The sequence below is a fragment of the Hemitrygon akajei genome, chromosome 5 (genome assembly GCF_048418815.1).
Source record: "Hemitrygon akajei chromosome 5, sHemAka1.3, whole genome shotgun sequence".
Classification (NCBI taxonomy): domain Eukaryota; kingdom Metazoa; phylum Chordata; class Chondrichthyes; order Myliobatiformes; family Dasyatidae; genus Hemitrygon; species Hemitrygon akajei.
In genome coordinates, this window is record NC_133128.1 from 78,320,978 (window position 1) to 78,342,590 (window position 21,613).

The 21,613-nt window shown below is 40.3% G+C and overlaps 1 protein-coding gene across 4 annotated transcripts in view; it reads left to right on the plus strand.

The window, feature by feature from the left end:
* The window catches only part of reps2 (RALBP1 associated Eps domain containing 2), a 205,703-nt gene that overhangs the window by 79,992 nt on the left and 104,098 nt on the right, over nt 1-21,613 (plus strand). For all 4 annotated transcript variants that reach the window (XM_073045841.1, XM_073045842.1, XM_073045843.1 and 1 more), the window contains one exon: nt 7,095-7,243. In XM_073045841.1, the coding sequence (XP_072901942.1) occupies nt 7,095-7,243 (149 nt within the window). The remainder of the gene's footprint in view (nt 1-7,094; nt 7,244-21,613) is intronic.

Genomic DNA, 21,613 nt, shown 5'->3' on the forward strand with positions numbered 1-21,613 from the left:
TCCTCTTAAAATACAGCTTTTGCATTGCAGCAAAATGTGTTTGTCAACCATGAGAGAATAATCAGCCTTTCTCAGTTCTTCAGTGCAGCTAATGAATAAATGGCACTGGTCCAGCTGCAGTTTAATTCAAGCCAATGCACACTAAGCTGCATCTCTTTCAAATTGCATACCCTCCCTTTCCTGAATTGCACCCAAATTCTCTTTGTACACTTAAACCAAAGTGTCCAAATTGTGATAATTTATTCCACAGGGAGAGAGGCTAAGTCTACTCCTTAATATTATTTTTAAATGACTTGTGTGCGCACAGATATACTGTAATTGTAATGTAGTTCCTAAAGACAGGATTACTAAATGTGTTTGTGACATTACTCTTACCACAGGCACCAACTCCTTCCCTATTCTCTCTCCATTCAAAATTTGTTGGCTTGCATATTGAACTGTGGTGTCGTGTTATTGATACCTAATTAATCTCTTCAGAGGTTAAATTGTAACGCAAGTGCCTTTTTTGTTGGAATTTTGTCAGATTGCAGCCAGATGTTATGTAGTTTGAAGTAAAAGGTTTTCTTTAAAGTTCTCAGCCAGATCAAAGTTGGCTTTGTGATGGTTATAGGAGTATGACAATTGCTGAAGAGCAGAAGTCTTTTCTAATTGCAAAGCTAGCCAGAATATGATGATGTCTCTCTCAGCAATTTCACAATCAACTAATGCTGAAGTCTTTGAGCCTTTTTAATGTGGAATCTTTATGATATCAAGAAAAAGTTTTAACATGCTATCGTCAAGTAGTTTCAACTGGCACTGCTAGATTCAACTGATCAGTTACTGAGACCTTTTGCTGTAGGGTAACCTTGTAGTGATTTTCACAATTACATAGTGCAAAATCATGACCAGACCCCAACAATCACAGGGATAGTATATAGCTCTAGTCACCTCTTTATCGAAAGAATGTTGAGGCTTTGGAGAGTGTGCAAAAGAGGTTTACCAGGATGCTGCCTGGTTTAGGATGTGCTATCATGAGAGGCTGGACAAACTTGGATTGTTTTCTCTGGAGAGTCAGAGGCTGAGGGGAGATCTGATAGAGATTTACAAGATTATGAGAGGCATAGATGGAGTAGACAGGGAGTATCTGTTGCACAGAATTGGAATGTCTAATACTAGAGGCCATGCATTGAAGGTGATGGGAATAGGTTCAAAGGGGATGGGAAGGGTAAGTTTTTGTACTCCAAGTGATGAATGCCTGGAACATGTTACTCGGTGTGGGGGGCTGTAAAAGGCTTTAAGAGATGTTTAGGTAGGCACATGAATGAGGAAGATGGAGGGACATGAGCATTGAGTAGGAAGGATGGATTCATTTTTAGGAGCTTTTTTGATTTACCTTTTAGCTCGTTTGGCACAACATTGTGGGCTGAAGGGCCTGTTCCTGTGCTGCACTGTTTTATGTTTTGATAGAAGGAAGTTTTCACTGTCCAGCTTTTGACAGAGTATGAATGAATGCAGTGAGATTGTATTTATGGTTCAGAATATGCTGAAAGTCAACGAAATGCCTTCCCCCATGATCGTTTTGCAGTTAGCTGAAGAAAGGTGAGATATTATGCAGGTACTTTTGACAAGGATGAGACTGTATGGATTCCTGAAATGCTTAACGGTCTAAACATTTATGTCTGCTTGGTGGGTGTCAATGGTACCAGTGGCCTGATGCAGAAGCTGCAAGTTTTGCTTTGCAGCATTTTCATCCAATCCCTATTCGTTTAATGTGAATTTCTGGAAGGGGATCTCTAATCAATCATTTTTGAGGTGGCCCAAGTTTCAGTGAACATCTAAATTTCTATCACCTAGCCATATTGATGTTTTAAGGGTCTCTGCCCAAAACGTCGACTGTACTTCTTCCTATAGATGCTGGACTCTCAGGTTTTGGTCCCTGCCTCAAACTCTGTTGCTAGTTTATTTTCTGTACCCATTACAGGTCTGCAAATTCAAGGGGCCTTGGAATCAGCAGTTTATTTTTTAGCCACAGCTGCTCCTTAACTTCACAGTCGAATTAATTATTTTCTTGAATTTAACTTGCATATTTGTGTTATTGACTAGGGCACTTAGTTAAGGAGAGGTCATGAATTGCATTCGCTCTGCCATTAAATTTCTAATGTCTAGATCAATGCTCTAAAAATTTGCATATGCTGTTACTACTCCAATATTAAGTTTCTAAAACCAAGGCGAGTTACAGAAACAGATGCTTGTGATTTCAGGTTTTTGACCCATTAGGTTCTGTGTCAAAGATTACCAGGAACCCAGCAACTTCATCATACAAACTCTTCTTTTTTCTGAGCTGAAAGTTCCACTGTAAAAACTTTATAAATTACTGAGATGTACTTTATATTAACAGGGGAAACTTAATGCCAGATCTGAAACAGTTAAGTGGGACAACTTTAAGTACAAGAGCTAGAAATTATTTCATGACTTAAACTGGAGATGGGGGGGGGGTGGTGGTGTGTGTATGTGTAGGGGTTGATGGTGAGGGTGGTTTGGCAGTAGTTTTTGCAAGCAGTGAGGGCAATAAACATCTTGAGCATGAGCCCTTCACAGCAATATTATATTGCACAAGCGCCCCAAAACATTGTACCTTTCCTCCGCTAGCTGAACATTAAATTAAACTTCTTGCTCCATTGGATTGAAATTTGCAGTTAGCTGTGTTTGTTTAGCTGATGGAATTTAATTAGAATTGGGTAAAATGTTTAGGAAGAGTATGGTGGTTGTGCAGCAGTTGACAAATGTACAGTTCAGCTAGTTTGTGTATCTTTAAGAATTTGGCTTAGGCAAGTTTTGAATATGAACAACCTTTTCAATATTAAGTGTGTTTCATATTTTATGACTTTCATTTTTGTGCCAGTATATTAACTAAAACTTTTACGTACAGTGAGAGTAATTGGGCAGGTCCTGGGTTCAGTGAAGGCAATTTCAGCTATAATGGACTGAGTGGGGTCGGGTGTGGTTGATTGGACAGAAAGGAAAGTCAGAGCCACAAGTGGAGAGGGAGGTTGGGGTCAGAAGCTAAAGGGAAAGGCAAGGGTTCTTAAGCTGCTGGGGAATGGTAGTATTGTTGTTGTGGTAGTGAACCATTATTAACTTGAAATATCAGGATAAGATTCAATATCAGAGGACCAAGAAGATCGATATATTTGGGAGCAGAGCATAAGGAATTGTCGTAAGGAGACTAAACTGTAAGAGGACCCATACTCTACTGGCAAGCACCTGGTTAGAGTTATCCCTTTTCAGTTGCCAGCCACTTTCTGATAGCCTGCTCTTGCTTGAGTGGGCTGCAGTGTTTGATTCATGCAAATGGATTGTAAGTGAGTGACATCAAGATTTGCATTGGAAGTGATTAAGTATAATGGAACATGCCTGTGTTTGAGCAGCCCATGTGCACTAGGGTTCCACAACCAAGCTACTGTTCTAAAGGAACTCAGCAGTAAATTTTTTCATCTTCTAATTTTCAAATTGTAGAAGGAAGACAGAAATACTATTAACAACATCAAATGGCAGCAGAGACACCAATGATCAATAGGCATGGCCTCCTTTTGTAAATGTTTAATTCCTGTAGTTTTGAAAATTAAGTATAAGCTAACATGTCATTGTTTTGAAATTCTGCTCGGCATGCATTTACTTAGATGGTGCCAAACTATATAAGGGTGATTCTGTGATGTACATAGGGCAGATTGCATCATCTCCAGCCTCCTCTCATCTAATTGTTAACACATGCATAACTAAATACCCTGGTAAGAACTACCTTGCAAAGCCATGCCCAGTGCTTGGCCACTATCGTGGTCAAGCCACACAAGCCGAAAAAAGAACTGGCCTGGCTTTACCAAGCAGTTTAGCTGGTAGTCAAAGACTTAAAATTATCAAAATGAATTTTTAATTAATATATTTTCCATTGAAATGAATGCTATTGCTGCTTTTGTCCAAGGTCTATCTGATGTACTATAGATTCAGCAGCTGAAGAAACTCAGGAAGTTTGAGCTCAGACTTTTGGCAAAACTCTTGTCGGCTTTTCTGACTTGAATATTCCTGCGATAATACTGAATTTCTTGTTTCATGGAGGTGCTTTAACTTAAACAATAACCAATAAGACGAATATTGGAAATAGGATGGGGCAGAAGTAATAGCAAAGCTTGGACCAGCATTGCTGTCTTATGGCAAATAAAACCTACTTACAGGCATCCCTGAACTTCAGCAAACTGAAGACATGACCAAAACTATAGCAAATAGAGCTTTTGATAGAAGCAGAGCTATTTCTCCAATGAAATGCAGTGAAAGAGAATAATTACGGGTTTAAAATCAATTCTAGTTGCTTTCAGCAGTGCAGACACTGGATGTGATTGATGAGGTAAGTCCAGTCACCTCCACTGTAATTAGGAATAGTCATGCAGATTTAATGAAACCTACTTTAATAGTATATTTTATTGTGTCAAGTGAAATTACCAAGAGTTCAGGCTGTGCCATGAGAGATGGCCACAAAAGCTATACTTATCGAGAAGTCATAGGTAAGGTTTCATTGGCACCGGTCAATTTAAAATCTTATTCAAAGCATATTAAATGTGTGCAGAATATTTGCTACCATGTCAATATAATAATAGCTGTGCCCAGAGAGCTCCATTCCTTGTGTTCTGCACAATTCTGGAACAGTGGCTCTAATACTCCATTTTAACATTTGTACAATTTGCAATTTGGTTCCTGTCCATATTCAGAAATAAACTGACAAGCATTGGGAAAGCTGTTCACTGTTTATGGTCACTATATTACATTTGCTCAGCATTTCATATTTAAGACCAAAATGTACCCCCCCCCCATTAGCTTTTCTCTCCAAAGAAGCTGGTGACATTTTGTGTGTTCATTTTATTTTCTCCGTATTAACAGTGCATTAATTTTTCACCTAATTCCCCTAACCTATTGAGTTTTCTTAACTCCTTCTTGGTTACTTGAATGTTGAATCTACTCAGCTTCCTAGTCTGAAAGTCTGACCAAATTAGAGTTGACTTTCTGACTCCCTGTCTGCCCAGATTTGGAATTAGCAATGTTAACTAGTACTAATTTATGGAATTCATCTTGGTCTATCTTCCCCCAATATACCAAATTCCAACAGTACGCATCTATTCACATTTTTTACCTTTTCAAATTTTATTTTCATACTCTTATATCCAAAGTGTATTTTGATTTCCCTCATTGTAATCTTTATTGTGAAACTGTGGTCACTTGAAAGGCTGAGTTCATTACCTTGCAAGATCTTGGAAAATTTTAACAGAGAAGGAGATCAACAGAATTTTCTACTTCCAGACCTGTCTGCATTACTATTTAGAATGATAGTATTTTACAGTTAAAATTGATGGTTGCACTTGTTAATCCATTCCATTGTCTGATGCATCTGGACATGTCTTGGTTGTGACCGTTTCCACAAAATTACTTGAATTATTTGTGAATTGCCTGTTTATTTAAATCTAATTCTAGGCATCGTAGCACTGAACAATATATTTGTAGCAAATATCTTCCTATTTGAAGAAACCTATTTTTTTGTGCAAGCTCATTCTATCTTGTGTCGGTTTCACATTTCGGGGTCTTTGGATGCAAAACCTTCTTGCAATGAGGTGATAAATGCTTGGATTCCCTGCACCCTTTAGTTGCAAAACATATTTTTTGATACTGAGGATAAACTGATTAACAGTGATGTGTGCTTGAAATTTCTTGAACACACAGTATAGCTTGATTAATGTAATTTGAATTTTGTCACAGCTTCAGTAACATATTGACTGTTTATTTTTTTCTATAGAAGCTGTCTGACCTGCTGAGTTCCTCCAGCATTTTGTGTGTTGCTTTATTCAAATATAGTTTGATACATTCATATGAAAACCACAATCTGAAAGCAACTGAAAAGTCAAAAATACAACACGTGATCCATTCCCTCCAGTGTGTGTAAAATATTCCATGACATTATATTCAAGAATTTATCCCTGGTGGAATAGCCAATATTTAAGCCTGTACCAACATCACTGCATACAATCCACCAGACTCCAGGTTCAACGATAAATTTCATGCACTGTAATTTATGCCATCTTCAAAGAGTTTCCACCATTAAGCATGTATTCCCCAGCCTTCTCCATCCAGCATTCTGAAGGCACCATTGTCTTGGCTGCTCCCTAGACCATTCCTGCATCTGAACCTACCACTCCTCTTCAGATAGTATAGGAGTAGTAGCTCATGGGCTTTTCACCTGTTCCCTTCCAACATGCAGTGACCCAAATGATCTTCTGATGTGAAACAGTGACTCACCTGCACTTCCTCCAGTGTAGAGCTTTGCTCACTATTTGGTCTCATCTACATTGGAGAAACTAAACACAGATTGGATGACTGCTTGATAGAGCATCTTTCATCATTCAGCAAGAATGACCATTGAGGTTTTGGTTGCTCTTCAGTTTAATTTCCCATCCCACTCTCATTGTGACCAGGTCTTTATCCTCCTCCTTCCTTGCATGATGTAGTTTTAAACTTTGCATTGAATTCTACATTTTTAGAAAATCGGCCTTCATAATTTCAGTCGAAAGTGGTGAGTTAGGGGGTATTGTTATCCACATGTAACTTAATCGCCACAGGTGCTGCCTGATCAGTTTCAGGTTTCTAGCAATTCCACACACCTACTTTAACCCCTCGCCCCCCCCCCCCCCCGCTCCACTCCCCCAACCATCTCCATAGTTAGAGCTGATGAGTGTTGCCTATGGAATATGTGGGTAAGAGTATTTGGTTTTAGATCCTTATTATTGTAATTTTATTTTACTTATCACAATCCAACTTTCCCCTTTCTCTTTGCTTTTGCAATGGTACTGGACCTTTCTATTGTAAATGAGTTGCTGGGGAGCAGCGCATGACAGTGAAAAGAATAAAACGGCTGAAAATAGCCTTGATAATAGAAGTTTAAAGCAACTGTCAACTTGAAATCTTGGTTATTGAATAAGTTCATCAGAAAACTGGAAATGTTAAATTATGTAAATGCATATATTGGAAATAATGCTTCATGCCAACTGAATTTTTGATTTTGTTTTAAACCCATTCAGAGTTACCGCTTCCTCAGTTCTTTGCATTGAAGAGTGACAGTGAGACACAGCACAGCCTTTCCCAAAGTACAGAAGCTCTTGGGCAACTGACTCGCACAGTCTCATTAATGAACTCCGCTAGAGGCACAGACAGTACAACGGCAAAAACAGTAAGTGTGGATGATCTCAGGTTGATGACGGGCAGCGTGATGAGGGGTGGTCTTTTTCTACACAAAGTGAAAAATGATTGATGGAGACAGAAACAGAAATCAGTATTTCTGATTTAGATTTCTCTGTTTGGTAGAAGTGAGATTTGGATGTACTGGGTAATATTTTTTTTCCGTAATTTATATTGTGGTAGGTAATATAACAGGTAGTGAAACTGCTGTAAATTTAAGTATATTCTAAAGTCTGCAATTTATAAAATAATTTGCTGCATGCTTCCAGATTCTTTCGACCGAGAAGTCAGCAAGGATATCTGATTAGCTGAAGACACAGCAAAACTTGATGGGAAAACAAAATTTGGGCTTGCTTTGTGTAGAGTTTATTGCTGTGGTGTTCCTGAGGAGCAGTTTTCAAGCTATTGCTCATACATAATTCTCTGCAATGTAGGTTTCTTGGCATCTATGGAGTTGTACTCTCTGAGGACCTGCAGGAGGAGAAATTTAAAAATTGTAAATAAAATAAAGTTCAAGTGATCATTATTCCACACTAACCCATGGATATATTCACTTAGTTCTGTCTGCAGCTGTCTTGGAAGCGATAAAACATTTTACCACAAAGAGATTAGAGTTCCACATGTTTCAGCATTACTCCAATTAATGCCATTTAAAGTCTACGGAATTTAACCATTTAAATGTAGAATGGGTCATAGAATCTGAACAGTTCTTGGAATAGAGATACTGAGGTCTGATTCAGCTGCAATGCAGGCAGTGAAAATAAAGAGAAAGGTATCCCCATTTTGAGAGTACACAGATAAAAAGTATCTAAACACTGACAATATTGTAGGCAAATGCACAGTCACCAGACAATAAAATCAACCATCTCAGAGCTAGGGTGCTGTATCAGAGAGACATTAGGACCATTTGTGTCTCTGCTTCCTGGAATCCTGGTTAACCCCTTCTGTACTGGACACTGATTCAGATTGACGGGTTCACTACACACCATCAGGATAGGACTGTCGAGTCTTTCAAAAGCAGAGCTGGAGGTGTATGCCTCATGATTAACTCCTCCTGGTGTACTAATGAGTCAGTGATGTCCCAATTCTGTTCATCAGACCTGGACTATGGGCTGTAGATGATCTGAGGAATGGGATCAACATGCATGAAACAGCATACACTGATACCTTCACCATCATCTTGGGGGATTTTAACCAGGCCAGCTTGAAAAAGTCACTAAACAATTAGCATTAACAAATCACTTGTAACACAAAAGGAAACAACACACTGGACCACTGTTACACTAAGATGAAGAGTGCTTACTGTGCTGTTCCACGGCCTCACTTCAGGAAGTCTGATCACCTGGCTGCACTTCTACTCCCTGAGTATAGGCAAAAACTGAAGTCTGCAGCACCAGGAGTGAGGACCAAGAAGGTGTGGACAAGGGAAGCACGGGAGCGCTTACAGGACTGCTTTGAATTGGTGTAGTGGACTGTTTTCAGGAATACATCTTTGAATCTGGATGAGTTTGCCACAGTTGTTCATGTAAACCTGTGTGAATGAGTGGGTGCCTATGAAAACTTGCTGTACATTTCCAAACCGAAAGCCGCGGATGTACCAGGAGGTCCATCGTCTGCTGAGGGCTAGGTCTGTGGCATTTAAGTCTGGTGACCCAGCTCTGTACAGGAAGACCAGGTATGACTTGTGGAGAGCTATTTCAAGGGCGAAGAGTGTGATTGGAGGTGACATCGGATGTACGTCAACTCTGGCAGGATTTGCAGGACATCACATTCTACAAAGTTTCAATGGTTTCAAAGGTACATTCAATGTCAGAGAAATGTATACAATATACATCCTGAAATGCTTTTTCTTCGCAACCATCCACGAAAACAGAGAAGTGCCCTCAAAGAATGAACGACAGTTAAATGTTAGAACCCCAAAGTACCCCCCCAGCTCCCCTCCCTCCCACACGTAAGTGACAGCGAGAACAATCCCCCCCCTCCCCCCACCAGCAAAAAAACATCAGCACCCACCACTGAGCACTCAAGCTTGAGAAAGGCAACAGCAAAAACACAGACTTGCAGTACTCCAAAGGCCACATTGTTCACCTGACATTTGACATAGCATAGACGCGTGCGCCCCCTCTCCCCCCTAATAAGGGAGAATGAGATGTCTCCATTTCACAGCGAGAGGGGAGACAAACAGCTCGCTGGTTTACAATGTTAAAAGTCTGTTGCGTCGCTTTTTCCGAGCTCTTTGCCCAAAGATCTCGAGTCTCTGGGCACACAGCCTTAGATCTCCCATCTCTGACACACCAGTCTTCTGCTCGGACACCAACTTCTGAACCTCCCCTGTCTCCAGAGCCATGGAAATTCAGTCCTCCGAAGGTGAGCGGAGCTCTTGAGTCGAGCCCTTGGTGCGCCGAACAACGGCCAATTGTGAAACCCTGAGAGCGGGTCCCATTCCCGCAAAGAACTGAAGTCAGCGTGTAACTCCAGGTCAGGGTCTTCAGAAGAACCCTGAAAGGGAAAAATAGAGATATTAAAGATGGAAATAGAGCTGTTTCCGAAGATGCAAGCAAAGGAGGTAGGCGCCATTAACCCTCCTAAACTTTGCTTAAGTGAAACCCAATAGCATGAATGGCTGTGATGTTTCACTACCAGACGAGCTCAACACCTTTTATGCCTGCTTTGAAAGGGGCATCTACAGCCGTGGAGATCCATGCTGCACTCGGTGATCCTGTGATCTCTTTCTCGGAGGCTGATGTCAGGCTGTCCTTCAGAAGGGAAAGTGGCAGGCCCTGATGGAGTAACTGGTTATGCTCTGAAAACCTGTGCCAACCAATTGGCGGGAGTATTCAAGGACATTTTCAACTTCTCACTGCTATGGTTGGAAGTTTCCACCTGCTTCAAAGGCCAGTAATTATACCAGTGCCTAAGAAGGGTAGTGTGAACTGCCTTAATGACTATCATCCATTATCACTTACATTTGCAGTACTAAAATGCTTTGAATCAACTCCTACTTCAGTAAGGACCTGGACCCACGGCAATTTGCCTATTGCCACAATAGATCTATGGCAGATGCTACCTCAATGGCTCTTCATGTGGACTTGGACACCATTATTCCCACAGTCCTGATTGAGAAGTTATGGAACCTGGGCCTCTGTACCTCTCTCTGCAATTGGATCCTTGACTTCCCAACTGGAAGACCACAATCTGCACAGATTGGTGATAATATCTCCTCCTTACTGATGATCAACACTGGCACACCTCGGGTGTATACTTAGCCCACTACTCTACTCTTTGTATACCCATGACTGTGGGGCTACTTATAGCTCAAATGCCATCTATAAATTTGCTGATGATACAACCATTGTTGGTAGAATCTCAGATGGAGATGAGAGGGCAAGATATACTAGCTAGTTGAGTGGTGTCACAGCAAGAACCTTGCATTCAACATCAATGAGACCAAAGAACTGATCGTGGACTTCAGGAAGGGTAAGACGAGGAAACGCAAACCAATCCTCATCGAGGGATCAGAAGTGGAGAGAATGAATAATTTCAAGTTCCTGGGTGTCAAGATCTCCAAGGGTCTAACCTGGTCCCAACATATCGATGCAGCTATAAAGAAGGCAGGACAGCAGCCATTTCTCATTAGGAGTTTGAAGAGATTTGGTTTGTCACATAAAAACACTCTAACATCTATAGATATACCCTGGGGAGCATTCTGACAGGCTGAATGACTGTCTTGTATTGTATTGGGGGGGGGGGGTGGTTTGGTAGATACTGCACAGGATCAAAAGAAGCTAGCGAAAATTGTAAAATTAATCAGCTCCATCTTGGGTACCAGCCTCCATCGTATCCAAGACATCTTCGAGGAGCAATGCCTCAGAAAGCTGATATCCATTATTAAGAATCCCCATCTCCCAGGACATGCCCCCTTCTCATTGCTACCATCAGGGAGGAGGTACTGAAGCCCAAAGGCACACACTCAGTGATTCAGTAACAGCTTCTCCACCTCTGCCATCCGATTCCTAAGTAGACATTGAACCCATGGACACTACTTGACTTATTTTTATTTTTATATTATTTCTCTTGTGTGCTTTTTAAAATTTAACTATTTATATACATATATACTTACTATAATTTGGTTATTTATTTTTTCTCTATATTGTCATGTATTTCATTGTACTGCAAAGTTAATAAATTTCACAACCTATGCCGATGATACTAAACCTGATTCTGAAGTGATTGGCAGAAGTTCAGGGCTGATATAAGCAAATGTATTTTATGCCCTTTCCAGAAATACAATGGGTGCAGATTTAGTTGAAACTTTCTCAAGCATTCATTTTATAGAATAATGTATGAGATTCAGTCCAGAGACTGTAGAATAACTTATGAGATTCAGCCCAGAGACGGCCCATCAGGAACACCATACTACTACTAGCTGCACAAACTGAGGCTAAACTTTATCTTTCCACCTACTGATTTTGTATCTTCATCAAGACAAATATCCTTGCTGACTTTATGGGCCATTCTATCTAGAAGTATGCAAGCAGGCCAATTTTACAAACTACATAATTTAGATTAACGTACACTCTTCGACCACAGTTGAGTTAAGCTACCTAGTGCAAGAAAAGCCATGGAAGGGACAAGATTACCTTGTTATATTCAAGTCTCACCCTTATTAGATTACCTGCCAAGTCAAGAAGTCTCATTTGATTCTAGTTCCTCTGTTTTTATCTTCATTAATGTGTCTTGCGTATCTCATAAGGGAGTTAGACAAATATTTGGAGTGTGTTGGGAAAAGAGGAGGGGAATGGCTCCTACTGGATTGATCTATAAAGAACCAGCTTAGGCTGAGTGTGTGGACAGATTGTCTCTAGTGATGCAACTATTGAATAATCTTCTTATAGCAACATCGATATTTAAGCCTTCTAAACTGTAGAAGCTAAAGTGAATCAGATGATTATGGCTTGTAGCTTCTCAGTTTCCACTTTTAACTACCCTCAGTGATCTTGGATGCATCTCAACCTGACCTACGACTTCAGAGGAAATGTGGCAATACTTAAAGGAATTGTGTTCCTTTTATCCATTTTAAGCCAGTGTAGTGTCCTATCTAACTTTATATTTGCAACATTGTGATCAGATGACTGTAAAATACCTGCTGAGCGCATCTTATTTTCCTTTCCGAAAGGCAAATTATCTAAAATTAGAATTGCAGTAGGAGGAAACTAATTTTTGACCATCCTTCGGATAAATAAAATCATAACCCTTAATGTATATCATTTTATATTTTTATAAAACCACGTATTTAATAGTTGTGCTTCATTACCAATGGATGTAATATAAAAGGAAGCTTTAGTATTAAAAGTTCCCAAAAGCTAGATGGCTTGCTGTATAATTAGTTCCATTGAATGTGAAATGCTCTGGATAGAGAAATAGCTTATTTCATCACAAATGCTATAGTCTTGCTGTTTCTGTTGCTTGAAGACTATACATTCTTCTCCACTGGAAAGGTTCCTTTGTAAATAAAACAAAATGCATGAAATGAAATCAGCAGAGAGAGCTTGTCAGAACCAGGAGATCTTGGGAAGCCACTGTTCCATCGACAGACCCAAGGTCAAGCAGCTGCCAAATGGATCTGATCTAATTACTTCACTCTTGAGCTATTTGGAAACTTACGAGCTTAGGTTTTTTAATGCGGTGAGATATTGATGTACATTTTGAAGGGGACTGGTGTATCGAAAGAAGTAACAGTGTATTAGTTAAATAAAAGCTAGGAGTGTTTTGAATTAAAAGAATTCTGCCTTCCCCTTCAGTTAAATGGCTCATTTATTGTCATTGGCAGACCTTATTTAATTTTTTTATATTCAGTGTGGGACAGGGCCTTCTGGCCCTTTGAGCCACGTCACCCAGCAAACCCCCAATGTAACCCAAGCCTAATCACAGGATAATGTACAATAACCAATTAACTTACCAACCAGTACGTCTTTGGATCATGGGAGGAAACCCACACGGTCACGGGGAGAACATGCAAACTCCTTACAGGCAGCGGTGGGAATTAAACCCAGGTTGTCTGTACTGTAATGCATTGTGCTACCCACTAAGCTAGACTTGTATTCAGTTTTAAATTGGATGCTGTTTAGTGATGGAATGAAATGGAAGAGCTCTGTATAACTCATCTGGTAAGTGCACTGTGTGAGGTACCTGCTACAGAAAGGCCCCGGATTTAGTTCTTGTCTTGTTGTAAGTTGACAGCAGAATTGAAGTTCTAATGCAATTGTCAGTTTAGAATTTTTTACAGGTTAGAGTTGTACAGCACAAGGACAGATGCTTTCTCACTGTGCCTATGTCACCCAACATGTCCTTCTATAGTAACCACACGTGCCTCTGCTAATTCCATATCCCTTCATATCTTTCTCATTCAAGTACCTGTCTTGATGCCTCGTAAATCTAGTCATTGTTCCTACCTCATCCACCTCCACTGACAGCTCATCAAAGATGGCAGCATCTGTCTGAAAAACTTACCCCTCATATCCCCTTTCAACCTCCTCCCTCTCATCTTAAACCAGTGTCCTCTGGTCTTAGACTCTCAGAATCAGAAGCATATTTATCAACAGCAATACACTGTAAAGTTATAAAATACAAAATCAGTGCAAAAAAAGGAATAATGAGGAAGTTTTCATAAGTCTGATGGTGGAGGGGGAGAAAGTTGTTTCTGAATTGCTGAGTGTGGGTCTTTACCCTCTCTAATGGAAGTGACGAGAAGAGCGGCTTTTCCCAGGTGGTGAAGGTCCTTAGTGAAGGATACTGCCACCCTGAACCTCTTGAAGATGTCCTTGATGGTGGGGAAGCTTGTGCCTGTGATGGAGCTGGCTGGCCTACAGCCCTCTACAACCTCCTTCAGTCCTGCATATTGGAACTTCTGTACCAGGCAGAATGCTCTCAGCATACATCTATAGCAAGTGAAAGGAGCCTTTGACATATCCTCAAACTCCTAATGAAGTAGATCCATTGGCCTGCCTTCTTTGTGATTTCATTAATGTGTTTGACCCAGTATAGATCCTGCAAAATGTTGATGTCTAGGAATTGGAAGCTGCTCACCATTTTCACAGCTGACCTCTCAATGAGGACTGGTGTTTCTTCTCCAGACTTCGATTTCCTGAAGTCTACAGACAATTCCTAGGTCTTGGTGATGTTGATTGCAAGGTTGTTGCAATACCACTCAAACAGCTGATCTGTGTCTCTCCTGTACACCTCCTCATCATCATCGGAGGATCTCCCAAGAACATCTGTGAATTCATTGATGGTGTTTGAGCTAATGCTTAGCCACACAGTAATGAGTGTAGAAAGAGTAAAGCAGAGGGCTCAATACGCATCCTTCAGGTGAGCCTGAGTTGAATGTCAGCAAGGAGAAGTTATTACTAAACTGCACTGACTGTAGTCTCCTAATGAGGAAGCTGAGGATCCAGTTGCAGAGGCAGGTATAGAGGTCTAGATTTAGAAGCTTGGTGATTAATACTGATGGGATGATGGAATTAAATGCCAAGCTGTAATTGATAAATTGCAGTATGCTGTATATTTTGTTGTTGTCCAGGTATTTCAAAGTAGAGTGAGAGCCACTGACATTGCGTGGTCATAAACAAATTACAAATCAAAGTTCAGAAATTCAAAGTAAATTTTATTATCGAAGTACATATACATCACTGTATAAAACCCTGAGATTCGTATACCTGTGGGCATACTTAACAAATCTATAGAATAGTAACTGTAACAGGATTAATAAAAGATCAACCAGAGTGCAGACGACAAACTGTGCAAATGCAAATATAAATAAATGGTAATAAATAATCAGAACATGAAATAGTGAGATAGTCTTTAAAGTGAGATCGCTTGTATGGGAACATTTCAATGATTGGGCAAGTGAGTGTAATTATCTCATTTTCTTCAAGAGCCTGATGGTTGAGGGGTGATAACTGTTCTTGAACCTGGTGCGAGTCCTGAGGCTCTTGTACCTTCTACCTGATGGCAGCAGCAAGAAGACCATGGCCTGGGTGGTGTGGAATCTCTGACTATGTCTGCTGCCTTCCTATGACAGCATTTCATGTAGATGTGCTCAATAGTTGGGAGGGCTTTACCTGTGATGTACTGGACAGAATCCACTACATTTTGTAGGATTTTCCATTCAAGGGTATTGATGTTTCCATACCAGGCTGTGATGCAGCCAGCAAGCACACTCTCCACTACACACATCTAGAAGCCTGCCGAAGTTTTTGATGTCATGCCAAATCTCCGCAGACTTCTAAGGAAGTAGAGGCACTGCCGTGCTTTCTTTACAATTATACTTGTGTGCTGGGTCCAGGACAGATCCTCTGAAATAGCAACACTCAGGAATTTAAAATAGTTGATCCTCTCCACTTCTGCTCCTCCGACGATTATTGGCTCATGGATCTCTGGTTTCCCTCTCCTGAAGTCAATAATCAGTTCCTTGGTCTTGCTGACATTGAGTGAGAGCTTGTTGTTGTTATACCATTCAGCCAAACTTTCAATCTCTCTCCTGTATGCTGATTCATCACCACCTTTGATACGACCCACAACGGTGTTGCCATCAGCAAAGTTGAAGATGGCTTTAGAGCTGTGCTTAGCTACACAGTCATGGGTGTATAGTGAGCTGAGCCGGGTACTAAGTTCACAACCCTGTGGTGCACCTGTGCTGATGGAGATTGTGGAGGAGATGTTGTTACCAATCCAAACTGACTGGGTCTACAAGTGAGGAAATGCTGGATCCAATTGCATAAGAAGGCATTGAGGCCAGTGTCTTGGAGTTTATTGATTAGTTTTGAGAGGATGATGGTATTGAATGCTGAGTTTTTGCTGTCCAGATGTTCGAGGATTGAGTGATGAGTCAATGGGATGACTTCAGCTGTGGACCTGTTGCTTCAGTAGGCAAATTGGAATGTATCCAAGTCACCCCTCAGGCAGGAGCTGATATATTTCATCACCAGCCTCTCAAAACACCATCACTGAAGATACAAGTGCAACTGGGCAATAGTCATTCAGGCAGGTCACCATACTCTTCTTGGGCACCTGTATAAATGAAGCCTACTTAAAGCAGGTGGGTAATACACACTGCCAAAGCAAGAGGTGAAAGATCTCTGTGAAAATCTCAGCTAGTTGGTCAGCACCGGTCTTTAGTACGTGGCCAGGGATCAGGACTGAGAACTCCCGAGGTAAATAGAATGGACAGCATTTGACCGTTGGGTGTTCCGACTCAGGACGTGCATGAGTTCAACAGAGCCGTCATGTTGGAGCACCAACGAGTGTTAACCAGAAAACACAGACCTCCTCCCTTTGCCTTACCAGAGTCCACAGTTCAGTCCATTCTGTGAATCATCACCACTTCTGGTCTGACTGCAGCATCTGGCATATCTGGAGTTAACCACATTTTGACTCAGCATACTATTGACCAGACTTTCATCTGCTTCTGATGCAGCAGTCTTGCCCTCAGATCCTCTCTTATCCGCCAGCAACTACACATTTGTAAACAAGATGCTGAGCGGAGGAGGCCACATCCCTCTGTTTCAGCCATGACTAATCTTTCAAAGCACTTCCGTTTGATAGATGTGAGTGCAACTGGGCAACAGTAGTTGAGGCAGCTCATCCTGTCTTCATGGGCTGATTGCCGTCCTTTTGAAGCAGGTGGGAACCTCGGTCACAGATCATGGGATTGCGGCTACTGTGAAGATTCACACAGGTGTTAGTGTTATTCTTCCTTTCAAAGCACGCTTAAAAATCATTGAGCTCCTACCATGGGGAAACAGATGCTATTTCTATTGTATATAACTCTAACAAGTCACCTCTAAGCCTCCTTCGCTCCAGATCAGATATGTTCAACCTTTGCTGATAACTGAAGTTCTTCAATTGAGGCAACATCCTTGTGAATATTTTAGTCATTGAGTTATAGAGACATAGAGAACAGAAGCAGGCCTATCGGCCCATCTAGTCCATGCTGAAACCATTTAAACTGCCTACTCCTATCGACCTGCACCGGGACCATAACCCTCCATACCCCTACTATCCATGTTTCTATCCAAACTTCTCTTAGATGTTGAAATCAAGCTCGCATGCACCACTTGTGCTGGTAGCTCGTTCCATGACCTCTATAGTTGTAATCCCATCCAACCTCAGTGGAAAAAGCCAGCTTGCATTTACCATATCTATACCCCTCATAATTCTGTATACCTCTATCTTCCATGTTCCAAGGAATGAAATCCTAACCTATTCAATATTTTGCTATAGCTCAGGTCTTTCACTCCCAACAACATCCTTGTAAAATTTTTCTGTGTACTCTTTCAACCTTGATAACATCCTTCTTGTAGGTAGGTGACCAAAGCTACACACAGTATTCCAAGTTAGGCCTCACCAGTGTCTTTTACAACTTGAACATAAAATCCCATCTCTTGCACTCAATAAACACACAAAATGCTGGAGGATCTCAGCAGGCCAGGCAGCATCTATGAAAAAGAGTACAGTCAATGTTTTGGACTGAGACCCTTCTGCAGGACTCAATACTTTAATTAATGAAGGCCAACATGCATAAAGCTCTATTTACAACCCTATCTATGACGCCACTTTCAATGAATTATGGACCTATACTCTCAGATCCTTTTGTTTACAGCACTCCTCAGTGCCCTACCATTCACTGTGTAAGGCCTCCCCTGGTTGGTCTTCCCAAAGTGCAATGCTTCGCACATATTTGCATTAAATTCCACCTGTCATTTTTCAGCCAATTTTTCCAGCTGATACAGATCTTTCTGCAAGCCATGATAGCCTTCCTCACTGTCAACTACTCCCCCAATCTTGGAATCATCTGCAAATTTGCTGATCCAGTTAGCCACATGATTATCCAGATCAGTGATACAGATGACAAACAACAATGGACCAAGACTAGTCCCTGTGGCACTCCACCAGTCACAGAGGCAATAGTAGTTGAGGCAGCTCATCCTGTCTTAAAATCGCCTACTAAAACAACCTTCTGTTTCTTACAGCAGTTGTGATCTCTCTACAAAGTTGTTCCCCTAAATCCTGCAGATTGTTGAGTGGTCTGTAATATTGACCCATACTTGGTCATACCTTTCTTATTCTTCATTTTCACCCATAAAGCCTCCTTAGACGAGTTCTTCAGTCCGTCCTGACTGAGCACTGAGTGTCGTTTTCCTGACTGGTAACACCACCCCGCTCCCTTTAATCCCTCCTGCTCTGTCGCTTCTAGAACAGCAGAACCCTGGAATATTGAGCAGCCAGTCCTGCCCCTCCTGTAACCAAGATTCACTAATGGCTGCATTATCATAATTCAACATGTTGATCCATGCCCTGAGCTCATCTGCTTTTCCTACGACACACTTCTTGCATTGAAATATACATAGCTCAGGACATGCTTTTTCTGCACTTTTGTAGTTTAATCACATTCTTACTCTGGTGCAGTGACCAGAACTGCATGTTCTTAGCTGAGCGAAGGGCGCTGAGTAGGCTACGGTCAATTATGGAAAACTCTGAACATCCTCTACATAGCACCATCCAGAGACAGAGAAGCAGTTTCAGCGACAGGTTACTATCGATGCAATGCTCCTCAGACAGGATGAAGAGGTCAATACTCCCCAATGCCATTAGGCTTTACAATTCAACCGCCAGGACTTAAGAACTTTTTAAAAGCTATTATTAATGCTTTTTGAGATAGTGATTTAGATGCATATCATATTTTTTTACTGAGTTAAGTATTGTATGTAATTAGTTTTGCTACAACAAGTGTATGGGACATTGGAAAAAAAAGTTGAATTTCCCCATGGGGATGAATAAAGTATCTATCTATCTATCTATCTATCTAACATTCTACAGCAACCAAATCAATGTTTTCTACAACTGTATCATATCATTCCAACTCTTAAAGTCATTGCTTGGCCATTGAAGTCAAACTTGCTATTCACCTTCCTCAGCAAAAACACAAACTAATTGAGCAACTCAGAGGGTCATGCACCGTCTCTTGAGGCAGAAGGATCATAGACATTTTGGTTGAGACCCTGTATCAGGATACATATAGGCCTTCCTTACCATCTTGGGCACCTGGGTTCTCATTTGTTAAGGTCCTGACATTCACAGTGTCTTGCCCTGTTTTAACTTGCCAAAATACATTACTATATTTGTCCAAGTATTCAATATGCCTTTCCCTTGTCCACTATACCAACAATGTTGGTGTTATTTGCAAACTTACTAATTATTACATCTATATTCTTATCTGCATTATTAATGTATATGATAAATAATAAAGGACCCAGTACCGCTCCCTGTGGCATACCACTGATTACAGATCTACATTCTGAGCAACAATCCTCACCCATCTTAGTTTCCTGCCATCAACACAATTTTCTAATTCACCCTGGATCCCACTTGTTCAACATTCCTGACCAGACTCCTATGCGGGACTTTGTCAAAGGATTTGCAAGCGACGTTTGCAACTGTGCCCTCGTCAGTCCTCCTCAAATGAATTACTAAACCAGATTAGTGAAATATGTTCCAATGCACAAAGCCATCCTGACGATTCCTATTCATGTCTTTCAGACTCACTTCCAGTAAACTTTAACACCATTGTTGCAGGGCTCAGTGGCTTATTCCCTGGCTCAGTCCTCCTTAAAAAGGGCACAATGCCTGCTCTCCTCCAGTTTCCCAGTACCTCACACCTGGCTAATGAAGATACAGAAGTCTCTGCCAATCCCCCACCAATCTCCTCTCCTGCTTCCCATAAGATCTTTTCTTTTTACAATATTTTTATTCAGAAGAAAAAAAACAAGATTTACAGAGTGCAACACATAGATACATCTCAACATAACTTGTGTACATTCATATATTGTAATAAAATTGATCAAAATGTTATAGCATAACACATAAAGGTATACCACTCTGTAATCAAAAATTTAAAGATAGGTCATATATCATAAAAGAAATTTTTTATATTAAAAAAAATCAACCCCCTACCAACTACCAAAGAAAACAGCTGATGGATGATAATGGACAATTAGAAAAAAAACATATTCGCTTAAGAAGAGAAGATAAAAATATACCTAAAAGTCTGTGCACTGTTAAACTTTATAAATTGGAGAAGTAATTTAGGAAAGGTCCCCAGATATCATAAAAAGATTGTTTCGAATTTAAGACTGAGCAGCGGATCTTTTCTAAATTTAAATAAGACATAATATCACGTAGCCATTGAAGACGTGTAGGAGGGGTAGACTCCTTCCATTTAAGCAAGATTGCTCTTCTTGCTAAAACAGAGGTAAAAACTAAAACCTGTAGGTTAGGAGTATTTTAAGTTATATCTTCATTTGCAATAATACCAAACAAGGCAGTAAGGGGATTTGGGTCAAATTGGACCCTAAAAAGTTGTGAGAAGGTATGGAATACTTCCCGCCAGAACTTTTCAATTTTAGGGCAAAACCAAAACATATGAATTAAAGAGGCATCAGCAGAGTTGCATTTATTACAAAGTGGAGAAACATTCGGGTAAAAACTGGAGAGCTTCTGTTTAGAAATGTAAGCTCTATGAACCACTTTAAATTGTAGAAGAGAATGACAAACACAGAAAGATGATTTATTAACCCGTTAAAGAATTTTATTCCATCTATCATCAGAAATCTGACAATTTAGGTCATCCTCCCAAGCTTTTTTTTATTTTATCTAAAATGTCTTGTCTAGAATCAATCAACAAGTTATAGATACCGGTAACAGAACCATTAACAAAAGGTTTTAAATTTAAAAGATCGTCCAGTAAATTTTTATCAGGACCTATAGGAAAAGTAGTTAATTGGAAACGTAAGAAATCTCTAATTTGAAGGTATCTGTAAAAATGTGTTTTTGGGAGTGCAAATTTAGTTGACAATTGGTCAAATGAAGCAAGAGATCCTGAGATAAATAGGTCCCAAAAACACTTAATACCTAGTTCATCCCAATCCTTAAAGACTTTGTCAGTCATGGAAAGGATAAAAAAAAAATTAAGGAGAATGGGAGATGATAATGAAAAATTCGCTAAACCAAAAAATTTCCTAAATTGAGACCAAATCCTTAAAGTTTGCTTAACAATTATGTTATCTGTTATTTTATTTGCTGAAAAAGAAGAGTATGATCCAAGAAGAGAGACAATAGAGGAATTTTTTTATAGAATTAACTTCTAAGGAGACCCATAATGGGCAATCTTTACGATAAATATAATAGGACCAGAAAGTAATATTCCTTAAATCGACAGCCCAACAGTAAAACCTAAAATTGGGTAGGGCTAATCCACCCATCTCTTTATTTCTTTGTAGGTAAACTTTACTTAAATGAGCTTGTT